The 13996-nt window shown below is 35.7% G+C and overlaps 1 protein-coding gene across 1 annotated transcript; it reads right to left on the reverse strand.

The window, feature by feature from the left end:
- Positions 1-693: 693 nt before the first annotated feature.
- LOC113521355 (heterochromatin protein 1-like) lies at positions 694-6722 on the reverse strand. The gene is made up of 6 exons (XM_026906878.3): positions 6338-6722; positions 5240-5383; positions 4668-4808; positions 4438-4584; positions 3121-3245; positions 694-3004 (listed from the first exon to the last, which is right to left on the reverse strand). The coding sequence occupies exons 1-6, from the start codon at positions 6602-6604 to the stop codon at positions 2980-2982; spliced, it is 849 nt and encodes a 282-aa protein (XP_026762679.1). The 5' UTR covers positions 6605-6722; the 3' UTR covers positions 694-2979.
- Positions 6723-13996: the final 7274 nt, after the last annotated feature.

Raw genomic sequence — 13996 nt, forward strand, 5'->3', positions numbered from 1 at the left:
CGAGAGTTCAGAAGTAGCGGGTGGCCCGGTTTATTTGCTGTCCAGTGTAGTTGTAATTTTAAATAAATTTAGTAATAATATAATTGGTTCTCAAAAAGTTTCGGGGGAAGACGGAATTATAGTAGCTTCTGAGCGGGTGAATACTTGCTGTTTTTTAACGGCTATTTAATTTGGTCATCTTTAATGGTGTTACGCCCGAGGCGTGGAGCAGAATGCAGCAAAGGGGACAATAATAATTTCGCCCTGTATAGAACAGATTTTATTTATATCATGATCTAACTACTGTTTTTGCCTATCCTTATGGGAGACAAGCGTGACAGATGTATATGTATTATCTAACTGTTTGCTAGCTACTTCGTCCGCGAGGATTTCAGAAGTAATGAAAATCACTTTTAGATAGCATATGAAGATTAGATACATCGCCAGTTTTTTAAATTACACTTTCAGGAATTCAACTGTGATTAACTTTTTGCGTGATGCCGGCATAAAAATACAGACAATATTACTAAAAACTATTGTTTTGTTTCTATGGTACTTATAAAGATTCCTCATATATCATCGGTATCTTTTAAATATTCCCATGTACAAATATCGTATCGTTACAATTTTATTATAATAGATAATGAACAATGTATATAAAGATTTCAAAATTAGTTATTTCGGATTTACAATTAGCAAAAATATGTACAGAAATACTATTAATAAAATTTTATTATATGTAAACACATACATTACTGATGCATTAAAAAAAAATACATCCCATCTTGATATTGCACTTACAGAACTTTTTTTAAAAAAAATATCTCGGATAGAATGTATTAGTAGCGATTATGAAACTGAAATGTCGACTAAAAAAACACCATAATTGCTTAATAATTCTTCAGTATACATTACAGCAGGTAAGCAATATAATAAAAATAGACCAAAGTTGAGACAAAATCTTTTATAGTACATTGCGGTTTTTTTTATAATTTAAGCTGTTAAAGTTGGGTAACAACCATTCTTAGTTACGTGCTATAATTTATAAAATAATAGAGTTTAAAATATATGTAATAAAAATATGTAACAATCAAAATATAATTTGACAAGTATAGGTACATATAAGTAGAATTGGTCTGAATTTAAATAGAAAAATAAATAGAAAATTACTTTGAATACACTTTGAGTCACTCATTGCTGATAGAATAATGGGGTTTAAAATAGATTTACTAAATAATCTTTATTGTCTTTTTATAAAATTTGGTCATTTAAAGACTGCACAATAATATGTAAATAAATACAATCTTCCGTGTGGTGAGTAAGAACATGTAACCACTCCTTTTCATTCATGTAATATTCAGAGAAAGTATATTTATACTATTCAGAGAAAGTATATTTATACTAATGTAAGAGAAAAATAACTGTAAACCACCGGCCGGTGTATGTGTGTCTCTGGCAGGAGAATCATACCCAGTAGTGGACTGTTATGTAATATAAAATTAATGCAAAAATCCTTTTAATTCAGTTGTTTGTTTATTTTATACATTGTTACATTGATAAAGATATCAAAATTAATTGTTCACACTTTGTGTCAAGTATAGAAAAACCATTACAGACGATGGAACTTACTGAGAATAGATAAACCGTGTGCGTTGTATTATACTTTCGCTCTTTTTTTCATTTAAACTGAGCTTCATAAAAAAGGTCTAATATCTGCAGAAGTTTGTGGAGGATCTAAGGCAATAAACTGTTTCATAAAAATAGTAGTAGATTTATAATAGCCTTAGTCAATAGCATAATCATTGGTATACACCCTATTGACACTGATATTCATTACCAATACTTGAAACTAACACAAGAGTTTAAGAAAGCTGGTGTAACAACCAATTTACAATAAACTATTACGATTAAGAAAGGAACACTGAGGAAACTAGCTGAATAATTAAAAGAGTTAGATACATAACCTGGAACTTATTATCCGGGAAAAAGCGTGTTCCTTAGCGGGAGCCACAAAAAAAAACTATTATAATTTTAATATAATCCTAATTGTCCCTTATATTTAGACTGTTTTCGAAACAGAACACTGAGAATTTGGACAATATCTCATCGTGCGAGAATTCGAAATCTACTATAGGTGCTCATACAAGTCAGTGCCCATTATACAGATAATCACTGCATGACGTTCACCGAGGACAAAAAAAATCATGCAAGCCAAGTCGCTTTATTTGGTAAATTTTGTCATAATTATATTAAAATTTATCATAATGATAACCCCTTTCGATTGCTTAAAAATTATCAGTTCAAAATCAGTCTAACATACATTTAGAAAAAAAAAGCAAGTACTATAAATAGTACAACTAAAGTTGAGAACTTTTTTTAAATACTTAAATATTTTCCTTACGTGCCAGTACATGAGTTTTATTTTGATCTGTATTTTACCTGTATCGTCCATAATTTTAATGTATTTTCGTTCGGCAAATATACGATCCAGTGACGGTTTTGTAGGCATACTGGGCATTGATTGTATTATTGTATATTATGTACTTATAATAATAAAACTATTTAGACACAGACATTTAATTCCTTACGTTACTACAGGGTAAAATCGAAATTGTTAGCGATACTTAATAATTTATCCATTATATAGAATATATTAGGGCCGAAATATTGTTATTAAAAAATTCAAAACAAAAAAATTTTAGACTTATTAATGTATTTGTAAATAATGATAAAAAAACATTTGTGGTTTTCGACTTGTTTCTTTAGTGAAAATTTTCAATTTTACGGGTAAAATCGAATAGGTGCTCTTTAAAGGGTGCTAACGATTTCGATTTAACCTAATAAAATAAGACAATATAAAACTCAAACACAGCGAAATAAATTCTCGGATAATACCTTATAGTTAGTGACAATTAACTAACATCATAATTCACAATCATGAATTTTTGGTAAATTTAAACCTAAAGAAAGTCTGTTTATTAAACAAATTTAAGATATCCATTATTCAGCATTGTCATAACGAACTCTGAAAAAAATAATAAAAAGAAAAGTATAAATCATGTGTAAGTAAAGTTAAACAGTATTTGATGACCAAAAAACAAGACAGCAACTCAAAGCTCTTAGTTTCATTGATCATCTTACCGTTGACGTTGACCGCGACGTTTGCTGAGCCTGCGCCCTGATGAAGGGTCTTGCAATGTGAAACGATTTGTACTTTCGGGAGCCACTCGTAAGTTACGAACATCACTAGCACGTGCAACACCAACCTGAATGATAATGTGATGTTAGAACTACAGTATTCGAAATAATACTAGGGTTTTATCAGAAGGAAATTTAGTAAAAAATAATTTGTTAAGAAAGTTGTTTGTAATCCTATGGGTATCTATCGCATAGGTAAAAAAACCTAATTAATGTCATTCGTTTTTTTAAGGTGAACAACTTGGTTTTGAAAAGATATAAAGGAGTAAAATTATAAGAGATGACACCTTAGTCTTCAGGAATAGCAAACTATGAAATATGGGAATCATTTAATTTTGTGAAGATTATTATTATAAGCAGTCACAGTCCCTGACAATATTCACGAAATTGAACCCAATTGCGAAATTGAATGGCTTTTACCCAGAGGTGTTGTTAGTACCAACTTGGCCAGCCCCTCTTTTTGTATATATTTGTATTTTTTTCTCTTTGTATATGTATATATATGTTTTAGACACTTCTCTATACATCTGAATATATAGTATATGTGACATATGTGATGTTGTTCCTCAGTTACAATCTTACAGTCTAAATCTTATATATAAAATTCTCATGTCACGGTGTTTGTTACCAAACTCCTCCGAAACGGCTTTACCGATTTTCATGAAATTTTGTGTGCATATTCGGTAGGTCTGAGAATCGGTCAATATCTATTTTTGGTACCCCTAAAGAATAAGGGTGACCCACCCCTAAATATTTTTTTTATATTTTTATTTTATTGTGATTTAGCATTGAAAAATATATACAAATTCAAATTTTCACGCTTTTACGGTCAACCCCTGTTTTTTAATTGCGATTTTTATATGCCGCAATAGGGTTGAAAGATGGCAATCGAATATAATAATTGTAATATGAGAAAATTTCATATATAGTTCTCGAAATAATGTATAGGGTAAAAAAAGTTTGCAGAGTCAGCTAGTTTAATTATATAAATTTTTTTTAACTGAATGACATTTGTACATAGAAGATATTTAAAAGAACATTGATGTAAGGGGTTTTAATAACAAAACAATAATTTATAAAATTACATCTATGTTCTGACATTACGCAAAAACTACTGCACCAAATTGAATGCGGTTTTAATAATTAATATAAATAAATATATTAAAAAGAATAAATTATTTTGAACTCTTTCTAATTAGAAAGAGTCCAAAATAATTTTTATATTATGATGACCTCAGATAAAATAATATAAATACATACCTTATCCATAAACTTTTTAATTAATTCAGGACAATTCAAATTGCTTTCGGGTTCCCATGAGTCAAATTTTGTAGACCACCCTTTCCAATGAATTAGGAATTCTCGTTTGCCATTCTTTTTATGATGCACTTCCAAAATTCGGTCAACCTGTAAAATAATTACTTCTAAGATGAGCACTTCTTCAAATTACAACAGGTGAAATAGTCTATAAATTGTCATCCATCTCTTACCTCATATTCAGCATTTTCATCTGCATTTTCACTGTCCCACTCATTCCTTGGTCTCTTTGCAGCCACTTTGGTTTCTTTCTTCCCTTTTCTCTTAACACTCTTCTTAGGGGATTTGCTTTCTTTAGTTTTTGAATTCTCTTTCTACAATAAAATAATACAGTTAAATTTATTGCTTAAATTAATACCACATTAATATTTTTATAAAGTATTAATGTGGTATGATGAAAGAAATGAAGTGAGGTCAGTTGACCCATTGCAGCAAATTCACTAGGAATTAACAACAATAATTTCCAGGGGGATATAGTGTGGAGCTTGAAATGACAGGAAATATTGATATGATTTGTTGGCATTAATGCATGATGCACTGAACTATTGTCTTCTTTTCATTTAAGAGTTTCTTCTTATTGATGCAACTAATTCATGCATCTTCTTTCAGCCAGTTCTATCCCAGGCCATATTCTTGACCTCCCTATATGACATGACACCTAGTGTTTCTTTTATCTGTCCCACATAATGTAGTAGTACATTAATTAAATCTAATTTTTAAATAATCATAAGTAGTCATTTTTTACCTCATCATGATATTTATTAATAAGATCTGGGCAAGATAGGGTATTCTCAGGTTCCCAAGTATCACTGTCTGCAGAATATCCTTTCCAACGTATCAAGTAATGCAACTTTCCTTTGATTTTTTTTGAATCTATGACTTTCTCCACCTGCAATTGATGTTATATTGAGTAATTACATTTGCCATGTGGTCCCAACATAGAATGGATCACCTTTCCTTTCCCATGGGTGTCATAAGATGTGACTAAGGGAACTTAATGGAAGAGAGATGGGCAGCAGTATCCCTCTTAAAACATCCCTTATAGTCTAACTGTGCCAAGTATGGCAACTACTGGCAAAACTCCCATTATGGGGAGCCTTATGTTCAACAGTGGGCTTAATGGCTCATATAAAAAATAACATTCAAATTTTTGAAGAATATTAATAGTTTAATAAAAATTGTGCATGAATTGAAAAATTATACAGTGGATTGAAAAATCATTTCATGTATGAAATAGGGTATAATAGTACATTTTCCTCTTTTATTTCTGTTTATTAGCCATCATTTCCATATTTTCTCAACTATCTACAAATATTCTTTATTCTTTATTGTACACAAAAGGAAGGAAGGAATTACATTCACACACACAACAATGCAGCTTAGTTATACTTTTTTTATGAAATGCTGTGTAAAAACCAATTCCTTTCTGCCATATGATGGGCAGGCATCATGCAAGTAATCGTTGTGGAAGCTAGTGCCTGGCCATAATTACTCAGTTTCTCTAGATTATTAAATATACTCAAGTATTAGTAGGCAAACAAGTCTATGTGAATTTTTAGGAGTTGGGTAAACATCTTAGAAATAATTTTAGTTTTTTTTTTCATTTTTAATAATTAGATAGTATTAAATAATGAAGGAATGATCAACCTCAATAGATGATGACATCAATGACAACTAGTAAAATACCAGAGTCGATACTCGGTAAAGACGATTGTAGTGAATTTACGAGTCTGACTTTGATGGGAATCACTTTTTTAATACAAACGATAAACATCTAATGCATACATACAGCACAGCATTATTTTAGCCGGTACTTAATGTATTATAAAGAAAATATACAAACCTCATACTCCTCGGTGTGTGCATCATCATTTTTGTCTTGTTTTTCAGATTTCTTCTTCTTAGATTTTCCTTTAAGCGATTTCTTTTTCGGTGTGTAGTCGGAACGGTCGTCACTATTTTCTTCAACACTTTCGTTGGTTTCTGTTTCCATCTCCTTCTCCTTTGATATATTTGGCGTATCTGTGTCTACATTTTCCTCATTAACCACTGATCCATTGGTAGATGATATCACATCGTCGTCTGTGCGACTTTTGGAAATTTTTCGCATGATGTAGAAAAACAAGTTAAAATATGTATGCGTCAACAAACAAATCTCTTAAAATAAAAGGAGGGAATATATTTGCGGTTTAGACGCTCGTTTACTTTTTTTTTTTTTGTTAACAGGGTTGCCAACTCTGTATTAGATTTTCTCAATGATTTTGGAATATAATACAAAGAATGATTGATTGAATGAATAAAATCACATATACCTACTTGGAAGGCAACAGGCCTAGGTATGAGTCTCAGAGCGAGCCCTGGATATAGAACCTTTTTTCCCGTCCACCCTCCTCCCATAACTGCTAGTATATGAAAAGGTATAAAAATAAATAAAGACTTAACGGCCTCTTCCCTGGTCTTCTTAATGTGTCATGGGTGACAATGGAACGGCAATCCCACCAGTATAAACTGGCGGGGCATCAACGAGGGATGGTAAGTATGGATGAAAGCAGACCAGTTAGCCAACCGTAACGAATTCAAGAATTAACCTTTAAGAAATCAAAGGGAACAGGAAATGTAATAGATTTAAGATAGAATATTAGTACGTATATTTGTAGTGAAAGTAATATTTATTTCGACAGAACATTAACAAAACAAGTTGCTAGGTAACGCACAGATAAAGAAGAGCACTATCATTGTTAGATAAAGATCTCTTCTTAACATCCGGTCTCCTCTTTTAATCCTACTTGTTTGCAAAGTTGCATCAATCTTGGCTTAAAGAGAGGCTTCGTTAAGAAGTCAGCTAGTAGATTCTCTTTATCAGTTTTGAAGACTTCAAGACATCCTGAAATGACGCACTCTCGAATGAAAAAGTGTCTAAGGCGAATATGCTTTGTTCTCTGGTGACACTCAAAGGGTGGGTCGTGAGCCAGTCTTATAGCTGATTCATTGTCTAAATAAAGCTTCATAGTGACATCTCCCATTATCATGAATTGTAGAATCCTTTTTAGCCATATAAGTTCTCTAGTAGTTTCACTGGCTGCTACAATCTCAGCTTCAGTGGATGATATTGCGACTGAAGACTGTCTCTTGCTTTGCCATGCAATAGCACCATTAGAATACAAGCAAATCATTCCAGATGTCGATCGTCCAGTTACAGTATCTCCACCATGATCCGCGTCACTGTAACTCAGTATACACGTTGACTTTACAGAGGATTGATAAGTGATACCGTAATCTGTGGTACCTTTGATATAGCGTAAAACTCGCTTCACTTTTGTTATATCTTCTGATGAAGGATTGTCAAGATTTCGAGAGACAACGCTAAGTGCATATGCTATATCCGGGCGCGTTCCTATCGCTAGATAAGAAAGTGCTCCAACCGCTTGTCGATATGGGAATGTGATAGATTCCTTTTCTTTCTCAATTGGTATATTAGAATCTTTCACAATGGGTGTTACAGCTGCTTTACAGTTTTGCATTCCAAATCTTTCAAGCAATCGTTTTGAATATCCCTGTTGATGGATTTTTATTGATCCATCAACGTGTCTCTCTATTTCTATTCCTAAGAAATAACTGCCGGATTTGGTAGTAATCTTAAACTGCTGTCGCATCTCATTTAAAAAGTTTTCAGTCTCTTTCGGATTACTAGATGCAATCAATCCGTCATCAACATATATATATAAGCTTTCTATCCTTCTTATCTTTATTTCTTATAAAAAGGCATGGATCGCTAGAGTTTTGCTCAAATCCAATTTTCAAAATGTACTCTGTAATACAATGGTTCCAGCATCTCGGTGCTTGCTTTAAACCGTATAGAGACTTTTTGAGTTTACATACTTTCCCTGAATTGTCGTTGTATCCTTCAGGAGGTTTCATATAAATTTCTTCGTTTAGACTTCCATAAAGGAATGCAGTGGTGACGTCAAATTGGGATAAGGTTAAATTCTCTTGTGCAGCAATACTAAGAACAGCTCTTATAGTACTTGTCTTTGCTACAGGGCTGAATGTTTCATAATAATCAAGTCCCTTTTTCTGCGAGTATCCTTTTATTACTAATCGAGCCTTATATTTCTCAATAGTGCCATCAGGATTAGTTTTGATTTTATAAATCCATTTGCAAGGAATCGCTTTCCTACCCTTGGGCAAATCTACCATTTCCCAGGTTTGATTTTCTTGAAGGGAATTAATTTCAGTATCCATAGCAGCACGCCACATGTCAGATTCAGTACTTATCATAGCTTGTTTAAACGTAGTTGGTTCTAACAGAGATTCTTCAGTCAAGTTAACATTACAGATATTACATATAAAATCACCGTAACGATTTGGAGGTCTGAGACTTGCTCTATTTCTAAGCGTCATACTGCCTTCATTCTCTACTTCACTTGCAGAAAGCGGTGCAGTGTTAGCCGCTGCCTCATCTACGTCTTGACTGTCTGAGTCCACTGACTGTTCAGATCCATTATGCTGTCCTAACAATATTGGTACAGTACTGTCAATTATATTATCGTTATTATCATTAACAATATCAGGCTCTGTTATCTCGTTATTATCATCATTATTTCTTATGGAAGGTTCTCTAAGAGTCCTGTTTTTTTCACATTCCACGTCAATATTTGGAAAGTTAAATTGAAAATTTGACTGTTGCTCATCAGTTCTATATTTACGTTGCTCAGACTCTTGTATATTTTCTAGTTCGCTCTTTAAATCTGCCATACTTTTTATAGGTGATACTAAGGGAGTTTCATTAAAAGTTACGTCTCTCGATCTTACTATGACTTGCTGTATATTATCCCATATACGATAGCCTTCATCGGAGTCGTAGCCAATTAAAATTCCCTTCTGAGCCTTTTTATCTAACTTATGCCTTCTTTGTTTCGGAATATGTGGGTAACAAATAGTTCCAATTACTCTTAAGTGAGTGATCCTTGGCTTTACGCCGTACCATGATTCATGCGGTGATTTACCATCATGTCCAGGTCCAGTTCTGTTTAAGATATATACCGCTGTTTGAATCAATTCAGCCCATAAGCCCGCAGGAATTGTTTCGTGAGCATGCATTAAGGTTCTTGTCATTTCTACCACAGTTCTATTTTCCCTCTCAGTTGGATTTTGTTGTGGCGTATATGGCATTGTTAACCGTTGTTTAATGCCTTCCTTTTTTAAAATTGCGCTGACGTTATCGTTGTTGAATTCTCCTCCATTGTCACTTAAAAGTTCTCTTATTACATGACCAGCTGCTTTTACTTCAGCTATCAGAAGGGGAAGTTTTAGGTATACTTCAGACTTTTGGTGTAATAGATATACCCAACGATAATTTGTATGGACATCTTTGAATAGCACGAAGTAACGATGTTTAGAAATCGAATACGGGAAAGGTCCACAAATATCCGTACAGATTAGTTCACCTGGTTTTGATGGCTTCTCTCTAATACCAAACTTTTGTCTATGTGATTTGCCATAAATGCACCCTTCACATAGCTCTTTAGTTGCTTCTGTTTTAATGTGAAATTCCTTTTCCAATAATTTCTTTACATGTAACTTATTCTGATGACCAAATCTTTCATGATATAGTTGTAGTAAACTAGAGGTGGATAGCTGATTTACATCTACAGTTGGTTTCAAGCACCTCATTTTTAAACGGTAAAGACCGCCTTGCACATCTCGAGTGCCAATCAGTTTCTTTGCACCATTTATCTTCATAACGCATTCGAACGGAGTTGACTCGAAGATGCTATCTTTTACGATATCATGAGTGGCTAGGACAGAATAAAGATTTTTACTTATAGCAGGTACATACCATACATCCTTTAAAAGAATTTGTTCAAGTCGTCCCTCTACCTCAGCTTCTGCACGGATTGTACCAATCCCTATAGCTTGGATACTCTGCCCGTTAGCGCCGGTAACTGTGTGCGAACTTTTAAAATAAATGAAGTCCTGAAAAAGATCTCCTCTGTTGGTTACATGACTGGTTGCCCCATTGTCAACGTACCAATCTGTAGAATTTTTGACATCATTCCTAAAGTCCTCTTCAATAGTAAGGACCGTCAAGTTCATATTCACAGCAGTCGACTTCTTAGGTGGTCTGCCATCTGAGATCCATTTCTTACATTTCCTTACAAAATGTCCTGTCTCTCCGCAATAGTTACATTTATGAAAATTATTTTTCTTCTTCTTGTCCTTTTTCTTCTTGTCTTCTGCTTTTGTATATAATGCTTCAGAAGTGCTTAGTGTCTCTTTTTCTACTTTGTTAATTATGACTTTTTCGTGGGCACATAACTGAACGGTTAGGTTGTTAACAGTGCGATCGGTCTTTGACATCAAGAGCCAGCTTGACTTAAAACCAAAATATTCGGAAGGGAGAGTATGTAGAATTTGATATATCAATAAAATTTCCGGCAAATCACCAGTTGTATTCAATGCCGAATTTAATTCATACCATATTCCCTTTAGCGATGAAATATGAGTGGCCATGTCATGACTTGGTTCTTTCTGATATCCGAAAAAATTTTGACATAATTCGTACGATCTGTCTATTATACATCCTCCATAAAGTCTTTGTAATTCATCCCACATGTCCTTAGAATTATCAAAGCGCATTAATTTCTGTAATGTGTCATCTGACATATTTGTCGTAAGCAGGACTACTATAGTACTGTCTATTCTATTGTACTCTTCTAAATCTTTCGTATACATTGCCTTTTCTTCTGGTGTGGCCATACCTTGCAATACTGGCTTCGGTCTCTTACCTTCCAATATATCTAATGCCCCCGGCACGCCTTTTAACACCATCAGAAACTTAAACTTCCATGTTTTAAAGTTTTTAGAGTTTATGTTCCCAATTTGAACCTTCGACGCTTCTACAATTGACTTATCCATATCTTGATAATGGGTACGTTTTCAATTGATTCTAGCTTCTATGATACTCATACGCTCTGCTACCACTTTAAGAAATTAAAGGGAACAGGAAATGTAATAGATTTAAGATAGAATATTAGTACGTATATTTGTAGTGAAAGTAATATTTATTTCGACAGAACATTAACAAAACAAGTTGCTAGGTAACGCACAGATAAAGAAGAGCACTATCATTGTTAGATAAAGATCTCTTCTTAACATTAACTACAATAGTTTCCAGGGGGAACCGCGTGGAGGCCGACCTGTTAGGATATAGTTGGGGACTATAATAGAGAGAGTGGTGGAAAAGGTAATGGCAGGTAGGGGTAAGGGTATGTAGAAGAGAAAGAAAGTGGGATGAAGAAAGCGTGACTTGTAAAGGAATATCGCCCTTCATCAGCGCCCAGTAAATTCCTGGCAGTGGGGTGGTCGTCCGGAGAACGAATACAGCAAGGTTTTTTAAATGGAGGTGCAGACCGTTATCTGCACGGGCAAACATTTTGCTCGCAGTGCCTCAAACAAATTCCTCTGCCGATGGGACCTCGAGATCGCGAGCGATAACTTCGTACGACGAAGTACGACCCTTCACCTTTGTACGGTACACGACGTACCGTACAAAGGTGAAGGGTGAAATTCTGTTGGGCCTACATCTGACGCCTCAACGTCGCAGAGCATAGTGTGCAACATGTAGGGGCAGCGTTATATATGGGGATCTTTGTCCGTAGTAAAAGCGCGAGGTAAGCTCGAAATGAGGATCGGCTAGAGAACAATGCGTCGTTCATGTTTGCGAGACGGCTCGCAAGACTTGAAGTGTCATCCTCAATGACCGGTCGTTTGTAATTAGGACGAGCATGACATCCTTATTAAAAGTCAGTGTAAAGGGATAACTTTTATGACCGGGATGTCATTGGTGTAAAGCGTTTATACGCTTTACACCAATGATATCCCGGTCATGCCGGTCCCGGCACCACTAAGATGCAACTACCTTAGGGAACCCCAGTGGTCACTGGGTCAGTTTCGGAGTTTTTGTCCTCGATTAAGACATAGACGTAGAAGCTACGGCCCCTCAGGTAGGACCTCACCAGACGCATGTAGGCGGGCGGCGTGCTGGTGTTCTCGAGCAACTTAAAGACCAAGCTGTCATGCTAAACCCGATTGAAGATTTTTTCGATTTCCGCCACCGACCACCTTTCGAGACGTAGCCGTTAAGTATAACCATATACTCGACGGCTAGGACAGACAATTTATAATTTTTTTTTACAACACAGTGGTCAAACTAGCATGCGGCTCACCTGATGATAAGTGACTACCGCCGCTCATGGTCACCCACAACACTAACGGCATTGCAGGTGTGTTGCCGGCCTTTATAATTAAAAGAAAAACAGCACCCCTGCAGCTTCGTTTACAAGCAGGAACAGGCTAAGATGCTACAAAGATGCAAACGCCTAAACCTCATGTGGCAACTGGCGACAGGAACGCCAAAACCACATGTGGTAGCTTTTCCGACACCAAGAGGATCCCGAAGGCAAGGAATCCCCGATTCAAACCTACACACGGCAGAGGCGCTAAACCTCCTAATCACAACTCAAAAGGATGACTTCTTTCTACTGAGAATGCATCACGGCTAAGATTATTCAGTTCAACCTCTATCATATTAAAGCGACATTTGCAATGTGAATTTCATTTTCGTAGTAAATGGGATCTACTCGCGGATTCTGCGTACAGGTCCCGGCTGGGCCGCAATGTTTATAGCTTGTTGCATAGAGACTAATAGGTCCTCAGCAGGTTGCTTGACGTTAGACGAGGTTGATACTGTCATCATGTGCGTGTTTCTCCCAGTCGATTCGGCGACACGGCGGCTGCAGCGTCAGGTGCGTCAAGGTCTTCGGGATTACCATGCACACGGGCACGATCGAAACGGATGTCCTCGAGATGGACTTCCTGCGTCAGTTGACTGTCTAGACCCCTGTACAGTGCGAAGTGTACGATATCGGGTGCATGTGACATTTGGGATAGTGAATTGAAACCTCTGATGCGTGAAAGGTGATATCCATTCTCTCAGCTATCCTTAATAGCGATCTTCAATTGTGCGAGTTTGTGTTGGAATAACATGTCGTGTGCTTGCAGTTCCAGTCTCCTGTCTCTCTTTTTTTTATGAATGATAATGGAATGGTAACCCCGTGTGCACTATCGGTATTTGCTGGTGATAGAAGGTGAGGGTGAAAGTAGGTCAGTTAACCCATCGTGGTGAATTCCAAAGGAATTAATCATGATGGTTTCCAGGGGGAACCGCGTGGAGGTCGACCTGGTAAGGTATATACCTTATATACAAGCAATATTGCTAGTAATGGGATCTTCATTACTAACAATTCCTTTCCCCCCAGCGATGGTGGGCAGTGGCGAGTCGAAGATGGTACTGACATCGGCCGCTGCAATCCTGCTACTCGGTGAGTTGTATACTGCAAACACATGGATGGGGCTTCTCTCAATGCATAGCTCAACTCCGAGTGCGTACATGGTGGTGAGTTGCACCCGGAGGAGCGGTTGATGCACTTTTTTTTTACTA

This window comes from Galleria mellonella, unplaced genomic scaffold (genome assembly GCF_026898425.1).
Source record: "Galleria mellonella isolate WM207_F2 unplaced genomic scaffold, CSIRO_AGI_GalMel_v1 utg55, whole genome shotgun sequence".
NCBI classification, from domain to species: domain Eukaryota; kingdom Metazoa; phylum Arthropoda; class Insecta; order Lepidoptera; family Pyralidae; genus Galleria; species Galleria mellonella.